We start from the raw sequence: 18,692 nt of genomic DNA, 5'->3' as shown, positions 1-18,692 counted from the left end.
GTGCCTGACCCAAGCCATTGTATTTTCAATCACCTCATATATATGTGAAAGCTGGACAATGAATAAGGAAGACCAAAGAAGAATTGATGCATTTGAATTGTGGTGTTGGTGAAGAATATTGAATATACCATAGAATGCCAGAAGAATGAACAAATCTGTCTTGGAAGAAGTACAGCCAGAGTGATCCTTGAAGTAAGGATGGTGAGACTTCGTCTCACATACTTTCAACATGTTATCAGGAGGGACCATCTCTGGAGATGGACATTATACTTGGTAAAGTAGAGGGTCAGCAAAAAAAGAGGAAGACCCTCAACAAGATGAATTGACACAGTAGCAATGGGCTCCAACATAGCAACAATTGTGAGGATAGTGCAGGACTGGGCGGTGTTTCATTCTGTTGTCCACAGGGTCTGCTATGAGTCAGAACCGACTCGACAGCACCTGACAACAACAACAAGCCCAGCTCTGAGATTCCAGACCCTGAAGGGCCCATCTTCCCTGTGCCAGCTTCTGTGCTGAGCTACAGACATTCAAAGATGGGTAAGACATGGTCACTACCCTCTGAGTTCACAGTGTAAATGAAACAGAGCTGCTGCCTCACAGTGAGAGGACAAGCAAGATTAGCCCTAGGCAGACACAGTCACTGGAAGATCTTTTCTAGGTACCAGACACTGTGCTTAGAGCAAAGGCAGAGCAGGGAGTAAGACACCCACAGACACTGCCCTCACGAAGCTCACATCAGATGGGAAAACTAAGAAAATAATGGCCCTGTTAGGTATTTTACTACATCTGAGGCATGATGTGGAGTGGGCAACTTGACCTAGACTGGGAGGAACCTTCCCGGAAGCTCCCAGAACCACAAAGCCTGCCCATGTGCCTGAGATGTTCCAGCAGCCCTTGCCCCAGGGGCTATCTGCCAGGGATCCCCAGTCCTATGGAGCCACCCAGGGTAAAGATCTCAGGTGATTTTATCCAGTGAAATCAGGGCACCCCTAAAGTGGACACAGAGCAACCAAATCTCTTGTGCAGCCAGCAGGACAGGCCAGGGTGACCTCTGGAAGTGGGGTGGCCAGGGAGGACTCAAGGTCAGAGCTTGGACACCGGCCAGTTGAAACAGAGCAGTCTACCACTTAGGGCCCATTCCATTTCTCTGTGGAGAGGCTGGATCAGGTGCTTGTTACCTGTGGATAAAGACTGCACAGTCAGTTGAGAATCAACTTGCTCATTTAAACTGGGTTCTGGAGGGGAAAAAATTCTCAAAGGTGAGGACAGTTGAACTCTACTCAGCCTCAGCTGGAAGGAGGCCCCCCTAAGGAGCTGTTGCCTGCTGTCCCAGGTAGGATGGCTCCCTGCTGCCATCTCTTGGAGAGCCTGGGAAAATGACTCTTAAGATCGCTGCCCAAACTGGCTTCAGCAAGGAAGGGTGGGAAGAGAGCACTTCCATTTCTTGAGTACCTACTATGTACCAGTCATATTATCTCAGTAGACATTATTGTCTCTAGTCTTCAGATTCAAAGACTGACTCTCAGGTTAAGGAGCTGACCCAGTATATGTATGCACCTGGGTCATCTGGCTCTAAGCCTGAGTTCTTTCCCTGTGCCTGATGTGGCTGTTGTGAGTTAAACCTATGATACTCTGCAGGTGCTCCTGGTCCATGCTCTCCAATGTTCCTTTGAAAAGATGCATGATCTTATTTGAGCCCTTAACACTAACCCTGTTAATGCAGGGATTACAAAATATTCCCATTTTACAAACAAGGAAAGCAAGTCAAAAGAAATATTGTGTGAATTTTCTAAAACAAGAGGAGCTCAAAGGGCAAATTTCTGAACCTATCTCTGCTTCTTCCTAACCCTTCCGACTCATGGTCCTCCTCTCCCTTCTTCTCCTTCACCACCCCTCCACAATCTTGTTTTATAGTCATCTGTGTACTGGTCTTATTTCTGATACTAGGCCTTAAACTTACGACTGTACCATTCTCACCTCCACAGCTCCTGTGGTACCCAGCAAGCATCCACCACCCAGTGGGACTCAGATCCCAGCATGCCCACCCTCAGTGTCTTCATGGTGGCTAAACACATGGGCAACTCTGTGGTCACAAAGATCCTAGCTCTGCCACTTACCAGCCATCTGGCCTTGGGAAGTCAGTAAACCTAAGTCTTTAAGTCTCAGTTTTATCATCTGTTAAAGGGAAGGAGTTTACAATACCTATCTCATTGCATTATCCCATTGAATTGAGATAGTGTAACATAAATCACTAAGAACGGTGACAGGTACTCAGTAAGTACAATGAAAGACACTGCTGGAGATGCCAAGAAGTAGAATAGGGGTTCTGTTCTCAAGGCATTTACCATGCTTGGGAAAATAAGATTTATATGGAGAAATAAAAAAATAACATAAAATAATTTCAGAAATGTTATGCGGTAAGAACCAACTTATAAATATGTTGGGTTCTGAAAGTTCTTAGATTAGTTGTTTGATCTCAAAAACAAACAGGCCAAAAACAAAAAAGTAAATAAATTCCATTAAAATAAAATTAGAATTTATTATTTCGTTCCCAGGTTAGCCTACCAGACTACTGAATCCCTAGTATTATAATGTTGTACTCTTGCTCTCTCTCTCTCTCTATAAAACATTACCAGTTTAACATGTATAATTAGACAAAGTAAAACACACTCATGCAGTGCTTTGAAAAATAAATGGTTTCTTTACATTGAATGCTGGTACTTGACGTAAGCAACTCTGAGTAGCAGCAGTAGAAAACCCCGTGGCTGTTCTGGAGGGCAGAGCTTCCCAACACTGATAAGCTCCTCCAAATAGTTGTGCCTAGTAGGGTGGGACCTGGGCATCCCAGAGCCGCCAACACAGTTTCCTTCAGCTATGAATGGCCTTGTCTATTTACCCCAAAACATACTACCTCCGAGTCAATTCTGACTCATAGTCATAGCGATCCTATAGGACAGAGCAGAACTGCCCTATAGGGTTTCCAAGGCTGTAAACCTTTACGCAAGCAGACTGGCACATCGTTTTCCTGCAGAGTGGCTGGTGGGTTCAAACTGTCGACCTTTTCATTAGCAGCTAAGCACTACCACCAGGGCTCCCTTGTTTACCCCAACAGGACAACAAACACCTTTTTCTAAGAGTTCCATGAAGGAGACAAGGTTGGAAAGAACTGCTGACGGGGACCAGGAGCCTTACCTCTGTGGCCTCACAGCTCCTGAACCTCCCCCATCCTTTATCTGTCAGTCTCCGCAATGAGCTAAGAACCTGGAGAGGATCCAGCCCAAGGCCTGGTTCTGGAGACTGTGGAATAAACAGCCATTCGCAGGTGTTTCACTGACTATGCAAAGGCATTCGACTGTGTGGATCGTAACAAATTCTGGATAAAATTGCGAAGAATAGGAATACCAGAACACTTAATTATGCTCATGCAGAACCTGTACGTGGACCAAGAGGCAGTTGTTAGAACAGAGCAAGGGGATATTGCTTCGTTTAAAATCAAGAAAGGTGTGCATCAGGGTTGTATCTTTTCACTATACTTATTCAATCTGTATGCTGAGCAAGTAATCTGAGAAACTGAACTATATGAAGAAGAATGGGGCATCAGGATTGGCGGAAGACTCATTAACAACCTGTGTTATGCAGATGACACAACCTTGCTTGCTGAAAGTGAGAAGGTCTTGAGGCACTTACTGATGGATACCAAGGACTACAGCCTTCAGTATGGATCACACCTCAAAATAAAGAAAACAAAAATCCTCACAACTGGACCAATGAGCAATGTCATGATAAACGGAGAAAAGATTGAAGTTGTCAAGGATTTCATTTTACTTGAATCCACCATCAACACCCATGGAAGCAGCAGTCAAGAAACCAAATGACATAGTGCATTGCGAAAATCTGCTGCAAAAGACCTCTTTAAAGTGTTGAAAAGCAAAGATGTCACCTTGAAGATTAAGGTATGCCTGACCCAAGCCATGGTGTTTTCAATCACCTCATATGCATGTGAAAGCTGGACAATGAATAAGGAAGACCGAAGAATTGATGCCTCTGAATTATGGTGTTGGCGAAGAATATTGAATATATCATGGACTGCCAGAAGAGAAGAATATTGAATGTACAAATCTGTTTTGGAAGAAGTACAGCCAGAATGCTCCTTAGAGGCAAGGATGGCAAGACTAGGTCTCACATACATTGGATATGTTGTCAGGAGAGACCAGTCCCTGGAGAAGGACATCATGTTTGGTAAAGCAGAGGGTCAGCGAAAGAGAGGAAAACCCTCAATGAGATGGATTGACACAGCGGCTGCAACAATGGGCTCAAGCATAATAATGATTGTGAGGATGGCCCAGAACCAGACAGTGTTTCTTTCTGTTGTACTTAGGGTTCCTATGAGTTGGAACTGACTTGACAGCACCTAACAACAACAAGCAGGCATTGGGAGCCCTGGTGATGCACTGGTTAAGAGCTCGACTGCCAACCAAAAGGTCGGCACTTAGAATCCACCAGCTGCTCCTTTGAAACCCTATGAGGCAGTTTTACACTGTTCTATAGGGTCACTATGAGTCGGAAACTACTCAATGGCAAGGACTTGGGTTTTTTTTTTTTTGGTTTAGGAGGTGTTGGGCAGGGGACAGGGAGGTGTTGAACAGCGCCCTCTGGAGGCTGTGATGTGAAAGGCAGAAGACCTGAAGCTGAGGGGAGACAGCCCAGGGTGCCTGCTTGCAAGTTCAATATCAGGCAGGCTGGCCAAAAAAAAAAAAAAAATTTTTCTTTTTTTTTTGGCCAAGCAAACCCCAAATTTCAGGACTGGTGACATTATTCATATTCATAAGGGCCCAGGGTAACATCCTATCACAGGGTATTAAAAATGTTATGAGCTTTGAGAACTGATTTAGGAAAAAAAAAAAAAGATGAAAAAACAGCAAAAAAATAGAGGACTGCCTATGAATGGGAGCTATGCAGAGAGGTCCTAGCTGTAAGCAGGCAAAGACGGGAGCTTGTATTGACTTAATTTTTCCTACAAATTATCCTCAGGCTGGTGTGATTTTCCCTATTTTACAGATGAGGAAACTGAGGCTCAAGAGATTGTCTCTTGCTTATCACTTGTAGCCTGGACAGCCAAACTGGTCTCCCTCCAGCTTCTCCCCACCCGCTTTTCACCTTCTAGTCCATTTACTATAATGTTCATTCATCCATTCAATGAAATTTACTGAGCACTTGGCAATGTGCTAGAGGATACAGTGATGAACAACACAGACAAAAACTCCTACCCTCATGGAGGACAGATGACAAACAAAATAAGTAAAGTCTGCAGTGTGGTAGAAGGAGATAGGAGCTATGGAGGAGAATACAGCAGAGAAGGGAGTAGGGGGTGCAGCGTTGAGTGGAAGGGAGAGGCTGCAATTTTTTTTTTTTAATAATTTTTATTGAGCTTTAAGTGAACGTTTACAAATCAAGTCAGTCTGTCGCATATAAGCTTATATATACCTTACTCCATACTCCCACTTACTCTCCCCCTAATGAGTCAGCCCTTCCAGTCTCTCCTTTCGTGACCATTTTGCCAGTTTCTAACCCTCTCTACCCTCCCATCTCCCCTCCAGACAGGAGATGCCAACACAGTCTCAAGTGTCCACCTGGTACAAGTAGCTCACTCTTCATCAGCATCTCTCTCCTACCCATTGTCCGGTCCCTTCCATGTCTGATGAGTTGTCTTCGGGAATGGTTCCTGTCCTGTGCCAACAGAAGGTTTGGGGACCATGACAGCCGGGATTCCTCTAGTCTCAGTCAGACCATTAAGTCTGGTCTTTTTATGAGAATTTGGGGTCTGCATCCCACTGATCTCCTGCTCCCTCAGGGGTTCTCTGTTGTGCTCTCTGTCAGGGCAGTCATCGGTTGTGGCCGGGCACCATCTAGTTCTTCTGGTCTCAGAATGATGTAAGTCTCTGGTTCCTGTGGCCCTTTCTGTCTCTTGGGCTCATAGTTATCGTGTGACCTTGGTGTTCTTCATTCTCCTTTGATCTAGATGGGTTGAGACCAATTGATGCATCTTTGATGGCTGCTTATTAGCATTTAAGACCCCAGATGCCACATTTCAAAGTGGGATGTAGAATGTTTTCATAATAGAATTATTTTGCCAATTGACTTAGAAGTCCCCTTAAGCCATAGTCCCCAAACCCCTGCCCTTGCTCCGCTGACCTTTGAAGCATTCAGTTTATCCTGGAAACTTCTTTGCTTTTGGTCCAGTCCAGTTGAGCTGACCTTCCATGTATTGAGTATTGTCCTTCCCTTCACCTAAAGTAGTTCTTATCTACTAACTAATCAGTAAATAACCCTCTCCTCCCCTCCCTCCCTCCCCCCCCATAACCACAAAAGTATGTGTTCTTCTCAGTTTATACTATTTCTCAAGATCTTATAATAGTGGTCTTATACAATATTTGCCCTTTTGGAGAGGCTGCAATTTTAAGCGAAGGCCCCTCTGAGAAGAGGACACCTGAGTAAAGACCTGAGGGAAGTCAAGAGAGAGCCATGTGGGCAGGACTTGCTACATAATTTGTGAGCTCCAGTGCAAAATGAAAATATACGGACTCTTGTTCAAGATGTATTAGGAATTCAAGATGGCAATGGCAGATCATTAAACCAAGCACTGCAGACAGAGGGAACAGCAAGTGCAAAGGCCCTGAGGCAGGAGCGTGCCTGGCATATTTAAGGAACAAAAGGAGGCTAGTGCAGCTGGAGCAGTGGGCAAAGAGGAGAGTAGGAGAGAAGATCAGAGAGGTGGCAGGGCAGGTGTCAGTGGGACCTGTAGCCACTGTAAGGGCTTTGGCTTTTCAATGGGATGGGATGGGAGCCACTGCAGAGTTTTCAGCTGAGGAGGGACTGCAGGTTTTCATATAAAATCGCAATCCTGATCTTGTCGCCCCTGGGCTTCAAACCCTTCAGAGGTTCCCTATTGCCCTCAGGATAAAGTTCAAACTTCTCAGTCTTGACTTCATGGCTTTTTATAATCCGGTCCCTTTCTGTCCCTCCAGCCTCACCTACCCTCCATTCCAGCCATATGCCTAGACTGGGCCATGCTGTTTCATGACCCCTGCCCCATTGTCTACTGTTCCCTTCACCTAGCACGCCCTTCCACTCTTCAACTGCCTCCTACTCATTCCTCACACCTTAGCTCAAACCTCACCTCTTCTGGGAAGCCTTCTAGCTGTGCCCCTCCCAGGGGATGTCTGTCAGTCCTCCTCATATTACAGCAATATTGCAGAGCTGTCCTGCATCCTTTCCTGGGGCCTCTCCCTTGGGGGCCAGGATGGTACCTCAGCCAGGACTAGGTATATGCCAGCACCTAGCTCAGGTCCTGGTACATAGTAGGTGTTCAATGAATAGCAGGTTGGTGAAAGGGCATGGCTGGCATGACATAGGGTGCCATACAGAGTCACACATAGTAGGGGAATTCTGGATTCAGCCTAGCCACTCTGCTGCCTCCCTTTGTTCAGTGGAGATGGAGGAGACTAGAGTGGGTGAGATGCTCATGGAAGGCTTCCTGGAGGAAGTGATGCCTGGAGGAGATGGCATCACAGGCAAGAGACTGGCAGTGAGCTCGAGCAGGGGAAGGGAGACTTCTTCACCCCAGGGGCTGAGGAAGCTGGTCCAGGTCGGGTGTGGCCCCAGAAGCCCTTAAGAATGGCTGGGAGCCTGCAGAGCAGCAGATTTGTATCAGGCTCCCCAGGGAATGCAGCAGACAGAGGTGGCTGGGGCAGCTGGGGCCCTGTCATGGGACCCATCTCACGCCAGCTGGCTGCTGAAACCTCATAAAGAAAGGAGGGAGCTGCCGGGCTGGGCCCTGGGCCTTGGGAATCTATTACGGGGTTGTGGGGGCTGGCCCTCAATGACAGTCTTCCCCTCCCCAGGCTCTACGTGCTAAAGCTGTCAGACGACATCGGGAACTTTGGGGAGGTGCGCTTGCCCCTCCTCGGCTGCCTCGGTGTCTCCTGGGTGGTTGTCTTCCTCTGCCTCATCCGAGGGGTCAAGTCTTCAGGGAAAGCAAGTACCCCTCCCCTGCAGGGTCTGTGCCCACCAGAAAGATCCTGCCTCCCCTAACTGGATTGTGGGGAGGGTGGTGGTAAAGGGGGCCAGGGAGGTGGTGCCCAGGGTGGGAAAGAGCCCAGAGAAGTCAAGGCACCCATCTTGTACCCAGGTGGTGTACTTCACGGCCACATTCCCCTATGTGGTGCTGACTATCCTGTTCATCCGTGGCGTGACCCTGGAAGGAGCCTTCACAGGCATCATGTACTACTTGACCCCACAATGGGACAAGATCCTGGAGGCTAAGGTGGGATACGGAGGGGGCCTAAAAGGGGACAGGGAGGAGCCAGGGAGGTGTCAGCCTCTGACCACAGCTCCTGGCCACCCATCTCTCCTTGCAGGTGTGGGGGGATGCTGCCTCCCAGATCTTCTATTCACTGGGCTGTGCCTGGGGAGGGCTCATCACCATGGCTTCCTACAACAAGTTCCACAACAACTGTTACCGGTAAGGCTCTCCATGCCAGCCCTATGACTGCCCCATTCCTTGCCTTGGCCACTGCCAGACACCAGCTCCCCAGACCCACCAGGCTCCAGTGCAGCCTCGTGGCCCACCAGGGCCCCCCCTTTCCACTCATGCCTTGAAGTTCTGGGAATGCTGGGTCTAGACTGAGTCACTGGAGAATGGAGAGAGAAGCTTTGGCAGGAAAGAGAAGTGGGACAGGGACAATGAGACCCCAGAGGTCTTTGAAGACTCAAGAGCCTTAGGCTCACTTAGAAAGGCCCAGAACACACCAGAAAAAGGAGGTGGGGACACCTTTGTTCTAGAACTTTCCCTGTCTCCAAGTGTTCTCTTGGTCCAAGTCAAGGGAGGGCAGCAACTCTGTTCTCCCCATCAGGGACAGTGTCATCATCAGCATCACCAACTGCGCCACCAGTGTCTATGCTGGCTTCGTCATCTTCTCCATCCTTGGCTTCATGGCCAACCACTTGGGTGTGGATGTGTCTCGTGTGGCAGACCACGGCCCCGGCCTGGCGTTTGTGGCTTACCCTGAGGCCCTCACACTGCTGCCCATCTCCCCCCTCTGGTCCCTGCTCTTCTTCTTCATGCTCATCTTACTGGGGCTGGGCACTCAGGTACGAGGTGTGGGATGTGGGCCAGCAGCTCAGGGAGGGAGGAGGCAGGGGCAGAAGCTGAGCCCCTGCTCTGACGGCTGTATCCTGCAGTTCTGCCTCCTAGAGACACTGGTCACGGCCATTGTGGATGAGGTGGGGAATGAGTGGATCCTGCAGAAAAAGACCTACGTGACCTTGGGCGTGGCTGTGGCTGGCTTCCTGCTGGGCATCCCCCTTACCAGTCAGGTAGGAACCGAGCGAAAGGCTAGACCAGAGGTACCAGGGAGTCAGGGAATGGTGGGTGGGGGAGCCTCTGATGCAGGAGCTCCAGCTCAGCTGCCCGCTGGCCCACAGGCAGGCATCTACTGGCTTCTGCTGATGGACAACTACGCAGCCAGCTTCTCCTTGGTGGTCATCTCCTGCATCATGTGTGTGTCTATCATGTACATCTATGGTAAGTACCCAGTCTCTGTGGCCTCCGCTGTCCCAGTCCCCGGCCTGCCTACTCTGTCACTGACTCCCCTCTCTGCAGGACACCGCAACTACTTCCAGGACATCCAGATGATGCTGGGATTCCCACCCCCATTCTTCTTCCAGATCTGCTGGCGCTTTGTCTCACCGGCTATCATCTTTGTAAGCGCCTCAGCGGCCCCTCCCTTCCCTTGCAGCCCCTTAGCCACGTGTCCTTCCCTGGGAGCCAGCGGAGGGAGGGCAGGAACCCATCCCTCTGACCAGAGCTCCCCACGGGGGCTCTGCACCCACAACTCTGGCCACTGAGAGGCTAAGGGAGGCTGGGCAGAGTCAGGTAAATGTGTGGAAGACTCAGAACTCCTCAGGCTCTGGCCTCAGGTTGGGGAAAGCAGGCTGGCAGCAGCTGAGACTGTCCCGCTCCCTCAGGCTCTTCTTGGCGTCCTGCCTGGCATCCCCAGAGGGGCCTCAGGAATCATTTTTGATATTGGTGTCAGCCTCGGTCTGCCCTGCTGAGCTCCTCAGATCCTTCATAGAAGAGGCGCTCAGGATTTGTGGTGTGAATGTTGAGTGTTCCAGAAGCAGCCAAGGACCAAGGAAAACTTTTTAAGCCTTCCAGGCAGTACAGTGTGCTGGCTTGTCGGGGGAGGAGGAGTTCCCGGCAGTTGGGAAACTTCTAAAACCCAAACTGCTCGGTTGGGCTGCCAACCAAGGGGTCAGGGGTTTCAACCCACCAGCTACCCTGTAGGAGAAAGATGCAGCAGTCTGCTCCCATAAAGATTACAGCCTTGGAAGCCCTATGGGGCAGTTCTACTCTGTCCTATAGGGTCCCTGTGAGTTGGAATCAACTTGATGGCAATGTGCTTGGTTTCATGTGTGTTTAGGAAACTCCTATCAGGGAGCTGGATTCGTGGAGGGAATTCATACCATGAAAGGAAGTGAATTTTGATGACAACAGCTAAGACTTATCGAGCACTCACTCTGGACTAGTGATTTTCTGTACACTGTTCATACGTTAACCCATTTAATACAACTCTCCAAGCTATAATTGTAATCCTCAATTTACAGATGAGGAAACTGAGGCACAGAGATGTTAAGTAATTGGCCCAAGGTTGCACAGCTAATCAGAGAGCTATTACTAAGAGGTCTGAAATAGGTAGTCCAATTGGGCGCTTGCATGCTGTGCCGGTGCTATGCTAGATACAGTTCTACTGGAAGAAGGAATTGTCCATTGGCTAAAAACAATCTGATTTTGCTCCTTTATGTGCCAGGCAGGGTTGGCGGGGTGGGGGAGCAGGAGTTGATAGTGCAATGGTCATGCCTCAATCAAAAGTCAGAGGGGTCAGCACAGCTGGGGGGACAGTGCCCAGAGTGGCGCTCCTGCCGTGCCCGACTCCTCTGGACTGCAGGGAGCTCAACACTGGTCTTCTACTTTGGCTCATGTTTCTGAATAGAAGGCCCCTGGAGGGCTGAGACCTCCACCACATGGGGGGTGGGATGTTCCCTGAGCCTGGCACAGGCACCAGCTCTGGCCACTGGCCCAGCTTTGAAACAGGGGGAGCGGAAGTCTCCTGTAAGTGGCAGAAGACCGACGAAGGCCACGGCACCACCAAGTGCCCGTGCCCTCAGAGGCCTGTGGCTAAGGCCTGGAGCCTGCCCTGAGGGGGTCTCGGCTCCCACACTCAGCGTGGGCTGCAGCCATGGGGAGAGGCCTGAGGGTCCTGCCAAGGCAGGCAAGCAGCTAGGCTTAAAAAGGGTCTTCACGGGCAGCCTCGATCAAGTTCCGGCTGAGAGACTGAGGCAAATTGGGGAATGCCCTGTGTGTCCAGGAAGCCACCCTAGAGGTACTGAGGACTCCAGACGCTGTGGCCATACCTGTTTCTGGGCTGTTTTATTTGTGGGAGGGAGGTGCTTTGCTTCCTTCTGTTTCTGAAAAGCTCTTTTCACAAACTCCACCCTTCTGTCAGCTCAACTAAGGGAAAAAGGGGTTTGTTCACACCTAAATCAGGATCCAGTTACATTCCGGAAATGTGTTCTAAGCTTCCACTATGTGGGTCCCAGGAGGGATCCCCTGAGTTGAATGTGAGTCTGGTCTTCTAGAACTCAGTCACTGGTGAGGCCAGAGGGGCCTGAGCTCCAGGATACAGGCGCAGGCTTGGGAGGATCCCCCTGCCCTCGTACTCCCCCAGTCCCACTGGGTGACCTGTGTGCCACCTGCCCATCCTTCTGTTTTCTTTAGCTCCTCCTGTTGATATGGCTGCAGACTTTATTTCTTCCCATGTTGCTCATTTCTTTCCAAAGCAGCTCCCTAGTGCAGCTCCAGCCTGAACCTCACCATTTCTAGCTTCTGTACCCTCCCAGGCTATCTGTGTCCCAGGCGCTGTACTGGGATATGGAGACCCCAAGCTGATACAGTCCAAGGAGCTCCCAGTCTATGGGAAGCTTTTTCTTCCAGTTGCTGTTGAGTTGATTCCAGCTCATGGCAACCCCACGTATGTGAGAGTAGAACTGTGCTCCATGGGGTTTTCGGCCGCTGATGTTTCAGAAGTGGATTAGGCCTTTCTTCTGAGCTGCCTGGGTGGATTCAAACTTCCAATCTTTTGGTGAGCAGCTGAGCGCAGTAACTATTTGCACCACCCAGGGACTCCATGGGCAACATAAACCAAAATGAAACTCATTGTCATCGAGTCTCTTTCGACTCATAGCGACCCTATAGGAACTGCCCCATAGGGTTTCCAAGGAGCGGTTGGTGGATTTGAACTGCCTTACCTTTTGGTTAGCAGCCGAAATCTTAAACACTGTCCCACCAGGGCTCCACAGGAAACATTAAACAAAGTAATTCTAAGGGAAGCAGATGAAAAATGCCCTTGAGAGGCCCTTCAGAGAAGGAAGATGGGGGAAATCCAAAGAGGCTTCTTGAAAGAGGTGGCATTGGCATAGGGTTTGACAGAGGGAGATATGGAGGAAGATTCTCCAGAATAAATGACAAGAGGGTCGAAATTGCTGGACATAGCTGAAATCTTTGAATAGAACTGACTGACTTGCAAAGTTGACAGCAGCTCAGTTGTTCTTGGGCTATTCCCCAGCTACCCTGAACACAGTCCTCTGGACCCCGGTGATGCCTGCTGCTTCTGCCCCTGCCCTACCAAAACGCCTCTTTCTAGTTGGTGAAACTGGAGAGAAAGTGGGGGAGGCGGGGCACGGCTGACAGGAGGGATGGCTTGAGGGCTGGGTGCGGCTCTGGGTGGGCCTCACTCCCCTCCCATTTCCCCCATACCCCCTCCCCCACCCCACAGTTCATTCTCATCTTCACGGTGATCCAGTACCAACCAATCACCTACAACCACTACCAGTATCCAGGCTGGGCTGTGGCCATCGGCTTCCTCATGGCTCTGTCCTCTGTCCTTTGCATCCCACTCTATGCCCTGTTCCAGCTCTGCCGCACAGATGGGGACACCCTCCTCCAGGTAAGGGGGTGGGGGAACAGGCTGGATAAGGGGAGGGGAGGAGAGGAGGGGGAGGGCAGATGGAGGTTAAGGGCTCCCTTCTAACTAGCCTGACCCCCTACACCTACCTGCTTTTCACACAGCGTTTGAAAAATGCCACAAAGCCAAGCAGAGATTGGGGCCCCGCCCTCCTGGAGCACCGGACTGGGCGTTATGCCCCCACCATAGCTCCCTCCCCAGAAGATGGGCTTGAGGTCCAGCCACTGCACCCAGACAAGGCCCAAATCCCCATTGTGGGTACCAACGGCTCCAGCCGCCTCCAGGACTCCCGGATATGAGCACAGCTGTCAGGAGAGTGCCCCACGCCCATCCCATGCTCCCACCACAGAAACTGGGTGGGCATTGGACAGTGTTGCCCGCCTGCCCCTGCCACATCCTGTGCAGGGTGGCTGCTGTCACCTTGGCCACCACTGCTAGCACGGCCACTCGTGCTCGTGTCCCCAGTGTTTACAGATCCCTTGGATGGCCAACATGGCAGCAGGGGTGGGGGCTGACAGGAAGGGTGCTGGGGGGCCCAAAGCACTTTGAAGGGGTCTCAGGCCAGGTCCTCAGAGGCCTCCTCTGCTGGGCTTTACTTGGCCTCTGATGCCCCCCTACTCTGCCCTGAGCTGAGGTTCTGGTGGACCCCCACATGCCCCCTCCTTGGGCCTCCAGCCTCCTGAGCAGTGTTCCTGCCCTCAGAGCAGACCCCAGTCTTTGCCAAGGCAAATTTGGGTCTTTCTAAAGGGGGTGGGCAAGGGACTGAGGAGCTGTGCAGTGTTACTTGTCAAGCGGTGTCACCCAGCCCTATTTGTGTAGTTATTTTTCTAAATATTGTATTATCTGTGGTTGCCACCTCCTTGCCCCCAGCCCAGGGCCCAGTCTGTCTTCCAGGCCTGCCTGCACCTCACTCGGTTGCTCCAGGGTCTCTGCCCCTCATTCCAGCCCTGGCTGTCGGGCCCAGCCAGTAGAAGCCTGTGACCTAGCAGCCTGCCCAAAGCACTTGTTTCAGGGCTGGGGGGCGGGGGAGGGCTGCCCAGCAGGAAGTTTGAGCCCAGAGCACTGGGGAAGGGGACCCTGCACGGCCCCCCTTGCCCTCCCTCCACCAGGCTAAAAGCCTAGTCTTCCTAAACCGTGCTGCCCTGTTCACATGCCAAATGGCCCCAGCCCGCGTGCCCCCCACCCCTCCATGAAGCCAGAGTTCCTTTTCCCAACCCCTTCAGTGTCCGTTTGTCCATCCTCTGTGCCCCTCTGTGCAATGACAGTCCTGGCCAAGCTGCCTCTAATCCTCTGTAGCAATAACGGTGCGCCGCCCACCCCTGCCCATCCGTGCACCACTAGGATTTTAAAGTCCATAGATTTTAATGAAATTTCTATTCCTGTCTCTGAGCTGCCGCTGTGCTTTGTCTGGGCCTCCCAGGGGGACAAAAGTCAGGGCTGGGATGGGACCTCTGCCTGCCAGGGCCTTGTGGGATGCTGCAGGGAAAAAAGCCAAAAGCTCTGATGGCTGGGACAGACTCCTTGCTCCTCAGCCCCAGATGCAAGGGCCCTGGTGAGGGGGCGGGGAAGGGCTAGCCAGCCAGCCAAGAGGTCATGGCCAGGGCCCATCCAAGACTAGATCTGAAGCTGGAGGCTGAGAGGCAGCAGAAGCAGATGACGCGAGTTCTAGCAGAAGCCTACTTTGTGACCAGCCCTTCAGGTGGGGGCCTGGGGTGCCACACTGGACACTACAGTGGGAGCTGGCCCTTCCCTGGTGCTACATCGGAGCTGACGTCCCCAGCGGCAGGTGGCAGCCAGGCCTCTAGGTCGGGGGCGGCACTCTGAAGGAGGTGTAGGCAGGCGGTACTGGAGAGGCCCAGCCAAAACTCCAGCAGCCCCACAGAGGGAAGGAAAGGGTCTGGGGCCTTGAATGGAGGGCTTCATTGCCTGTGTGCCCAGGGGGAGGGGCCGGTCCAACAGCCGCTGCCTGGATAGGAAGGAGTAGCTGTGAGAGGCTGGCCCAATACTCAGCCCACCTTGCCTGGCCATCCACCTGCTTTGGTTTACCTGTGGCTGGGGGAGACGGAGGAGGACCCCAGGGGGGCCTTCAGGTCCCGTTCCATGACCTTTTTCTGTTCCTGTAGTTCTGGCGGAAGAGGCACATCTGAGACACCAGTGCCCAGCTCTTCTAGGACGTGCACAAATGTGGGGTGGGGACACTCAGGGGCCTGCTCGGGGCCTCACCTGCCAGGGTGGGCTCTAGGGCTGCCTTGGGGGGCTGGGAAGCCTGTGTGTACTCCTCTTCCAGGCAGCCCTGCAGGCAGAGCAGGGTCAGTGCCCCATCCTAAGGCAGGAGTGGAATAGGGCAGGATACAGAGGCAAGGTCCCTAGAGCAGGGTCCAGGCCACAAGGGCAGCCCTGGGGAACCAGCCCAGGAAGTCCAACCATCATGAAGGTAGTCCCCCATGAGGAATGCGAGCCCCACTGAAAAGCTGAGCTTGATGAGGCTGGGGCTAGGCCTGTACCCAGACTCAGCTAAGAGGAGGAGGCAAGGCCTAGGGCAAATCCAGCAAGTTAATCTAAAACTGTTGACCCTGGACTTAGGGACTCAACCAGAATCCTGGGCTTCAACCACACACACACACACATACACACACGAGAAGTGCACAAGAGAAATGGACATGGCGCTTACACAACTTTTACACACATACAGGTACACAGACACACGCGTACCTGGGTCTCACACAACCACGTGAGAGGCGTGTATTCTCTGCATAGCAGAAAGTTCTTGGGGGAAAAGCCCAAGCTGCAACTCACCTGAAGGATGGAGATCTCCCTCTCCAAGGTGCGACACTCATCCTCCAGGAGGCCCCTGGGGCATGAGGGAGTCAGGTGGCCAGTCACAGGGTGGTGTCTCAGCTGAGCAGAAGAGCTTGCCCCACACCCCCTCCCTCCAGCCTCATCAGGGCTGCCCCAAAGCCCCTCCTTTCTCAGCCCACATGGTCCTCGGCTGCCTGGGTGCTGCCCAGCTGTCTGGCCCCCACCAGCCTCTTCCTGTGCAGATGGGTTCTCTCCTCACCCACCTCACAGCCCCCACACCGGCAGGCCCCATCCTTTCTACACTATCGCACTGAGACTCAAACTCTTCCTGCCTTCATTCTCCCCCTACACCACAGCCCTTCCCCTGCTTAAAACCCTCTGTGACTCCCTACTGTATCAAAATAAAAATTCTAGGATCATGGTCTCTGCTAGCATCCATAGCTGGATACTTTCTAGTACCAGCCTCACTGACTGGCTGCACAGCCACATGCTCTTTGCACCTTTCGGCCTTACTTACCTGACTCCCACCAGGATGCTTCCTCCCTTCTCTCTCACGGTCCAAGTGCTTCAAGAACCATCCCCATCCCCATCCCCAGCCCCATCCTCCCTGTCTGAACCCACACAAATACACACTTAGGGGACAGGGGCCTCACCGCAGGTGCCTGGCAACCTGGTCGATGTCAGACACGTTCAGTTGGTCCCTGATGATGCTGAGGTCTCTGTGGCTGCTGCTGACAGATGAAGTCAACATCACTCTCCCTGTGTGGCCTCACGCCAGGTCTTCAGAACACAAACACTACTTCCCCTAGACAATTTTGCCTCTTTTCTAACAAAGGCAACATAATATTGAGCAAAAACTAGCAATTCTCCAGCCTGGGTTTGAAATGGGCTCTGCTACCCTACACTGTGTGTGAACTTGGGGAAATCACTTATCCTTTCTGAGCTGTGGTTTCCTCATCTGCAAAATGCAGACATCATCTACCAGGGAAGATTGTGTGAGAATTAGAAATAAGAAGTTACCGTCACCCGCTTCTTACTGCTACAAGCTCAGATACATTTCTCTCATTCAGGCCTCAGGCTGTAAATAACATTTGCCACCCTTTCCCCTCAACTCTCTCTGCCTCTCCAGCCCAGCCCTGCTCCTGCCCTCCAGGCCTTAGGAAGAACTGCCATCTGGACAGGTCTTATTTCCTCCTACCCGCCTTTGCATAAAATGGTCTCTCTTCCTGCAAAGCTCTTCTCTCTTTCATACTTTAAGATTCAGATAAAATCAGTTACTTTCCTGGGAAACTATTTCTCATATCCAAGACCCATATCAAACCAGTTACTTTTTCTGGGAGCCTTGTCTGTCCACAGGCTGGGCAGCTGTCTTCTCTGGGATTCTACAGCTCTCAGGTGCTGAACCCTACCACAGGAGGCTATAAAAGTGGCCAACCCAATACTAGAAGCTGCTCCATGGAGTGAGATGGGAACCATCAGTTGGCTGGGGTCCTTTGCCAAGAAGGAATGGATTCTTCCTCTCCTACCACCACTTTACCTGGATTCACCAACTCTCATTCCAAGTATCTCCTGCTCTGGAGAATCACATCTGGGCTCCTCCAAGGCAAAGCGCACGACCCTGGGGCTATACTGAGCCCAAGCCTGGTTCTGGTCCCTGCAGAAAGTACACATGAAGGAGGCGGAGGAGCTCCTTCCAGGAGACCACAGAGGAAGGCCACCCTGACTCCTTGTCAAGGGCAGGGGCCCAGCCTGAAGTCTAAGGCTCCCACCTGCCCTCACAGATGGCCTTGTGGCGGAGGCTGTGGAGCAGCTGCCGGAGTTCCTGACGCACGAGGTCCCTTAGAAGGGGTGGTGGTGCCAGAAGGGAGCAGAGGTCAGAGGTGGTACAGGAACCAGAGGTTTGGGGGGACCGAGCCTCTTGGAGCAGTTCCCACAACATGGCCACCTGCAAGAAGAACTAGGATATCTTGTGCCTGGGAAGGTGACTGGAAAGGGCATGGGTGGTGGGTGTCAAACGGCAAGGGTGGATGGGGGGCAGTTAGACCCGACAAGGACTAAAGAGTTACCCGGCAGGGATAGGGACCAGAAGAGGTGCGGAAGACACCCGGGTCGTGGGGCAGGTGTGGGGCGTTGCCCCATCTTCCCACTCCCCACTCCCCACCTCCGCCCGCAGCTCCAGGCTGAGGTCCACCACTGCTTCCCCTAGGATCCTCTTCACTTCGGACCGCTCCGGGAGCGGAACATGCTCCTCCACTAGCTGCCACAGCGACAGGGAGTCCTGGGACATGGCCTGCCCGCACCGCAGCGCCCAGACGCGCGGCCCCACGCTGCGACCTACGCGACGGCAGGTCAGGGCGCTGGATCGCTGGGAGACGCCGGCCGCACAGGGTCCGGGCCACGCCCCACCAGGCTCCGCCCCCTGACCTCACGGGCCACGCCCCCACCGACGGTACCCGCCGGCGCCTCTCAAGCACCGCCCTTGCTCTGCCACCAATGCTCACGGCCGTAATTACCGCATCCAGAACCCCCAGGCTCCGGCGCTGTCTCTTCTCTCGTCCAGCTTCCGCCGGCCTCTCGGGGGCCGCCGTTCCCGGCCACGGCCCCCGGGCAGGGAAGCCAGGACCCCAGCCCCGCCCCTTCCGTGCCACTGTCGCCGGGGAAACCGCCCGGCAACTGCAGGCCCCGCCCCCAGAGGCCCCGCCTATGCACGTTCCAGGCTGGGAGGGCGGTGCCGGCTCGCGGGAAGTCCGGACCCTCCACGGGTGTGGGTGGTACTGGAAGTCCGAACCATCAACAGGGCCCTCATCC

General features: G+C 52.6%; 2 protein-coding genes across 8 annotated transcripts in view; one reads left to right on the top strand and one right to left on the bottom strand.

The window, feature by feature from the left end:
• Positions 1-13,601, top strand: part of SLC6A9 (solute carrier family 6 member 9) — a 52,307-nt gene extending 38,706 nt beyond the window's left edge. For 2 of the 3 annotated variants that reach the window (XM_049879059.1, XM_049879057.1), the window contains exons 6-14: positions 7,905-8,037; positions 8,192-8,326; positions 8,421-8,524; positions 8,916-9,153; positions 9,244-9,378; positions 9,487-9,586; positions 9,665-9,765; positions 12,897-13,067; positions 13,190-13,601. In XM_049879059.1, the coding sequence (XP_049735016.1) occupies positions 7,905-8,037; positions 8,192-8,326; positions 8,421-8,524; positions 8,916-9,153; positions 9,244-9,378; positions 9,487-9,586; positions 9,665-9,765; positions 12,897-13,067; positions 13,190-13,384 (1,312 nt within the window). In that variant the 3' untranslated portion in view covers positions 13,385-13,601. The remainder of the gene's footprint in view (positions 1-7,904; positions 8,038-8,191; positions 8,327-8,420; positions 8,525-8,915; positions 9,154-9,243; positions 9,379-9,486; positions 9,587-9,664; positions 9,766-12,896; positions 13,068-13,189) is intronic. The other variant, XM_049879060.1, reaches the window with a different exon arrangement.
• An 806-nt stretch (positions 13,602-14,407) lies between these two features.
• On the bottom strand, positions 14,408-18,506 carry CCDC24 (coiled-coil domain containing 24). Of its 5 annotated transcripts, XM_049879064.1 has the most exons (9): positions 18,398-18,506; positions 18,046-18,218; positions 17,654-17,829; positions 17,422-17,538; positions 16,538-16,615; positions 15,882-15,936; positions 15,309-15,408; positions 15,132-15,210; positions 14,408-15,051 (listed from the first exon to the last, which is right to left on the bottom strand). In XM_049879064.1, the coding sequence occupies exons 2-9, from the start codon at positions 18,169-18,171 to the stop codon at positions 14,781-14,783; spliced, it is 1,002 nt and encodes a 333-aa protein (XP_049735021.1). In that variant the 5' UTR covers positions 18,172-18,218; positions 18,398-18,506; the 3' UTR covers positions 14,408-14,780. The 5 variants fall into 5 exon arrangements, with proteins under 5 accessions (XP_049735021.1, XP_049735026.1, XP_049735023.1 ...); XM_049879069.1 differs by lacking the exon at positions 18,046-18,218; XM_049879066.1 differs by lacking the exon at positions 18,398-18,506 and having other exon boundaries at positions 15,309-15,378; positions 18,046-18,357.
• Positions 18,507-18,692: the final 186 nt, after the last annotated feature.

Source organism: Elephas maximus, chromosome 3 (assembly GCF_024166365.1).
Source record: "Elephas maximus indicus isolate mEleMax1 chromosome 3, mEleMax1 primary haplotype, whole genome shotgun sequence".
NCBI classification, from domain to species: domain Eukaryota; kingdom Metazoa; phylum Chordata; class Mammalia; order Proboscidea; family Elephantidae; genus Elephas; species Elephas maximus.
Note: the sequence above shows the minus strand (reverse complement) of the source record. Positions and strands in the feature narration are given on the sequence as shown.

Bases quoted from the DNA above. Each gene is read 5' to 3' on its own strand.
- CCDC24 (XM_049879064.1), bottom strand. From the start codon at position 18,171: ATGTCCCAGGACTCCCTGTCGCTGTGGCAGCTAGTGGAGGAGCATGTT. The intron at 17,830-18,045 runs GTGGGGAGTGGG...TTCTTCTTGCAG, and splicing joins GCCTGGAGCTGCGGGCGGAG to GTGGCCATGTTGTGGGAACT. The intron at 15,937-16,537 runs GTGAGGCCCCTG...CTCATGCCCCAG, and splicing joins CAGGTTGCCAGGCACCTGCG to GGGCCTCCTGGAGGATGAGT.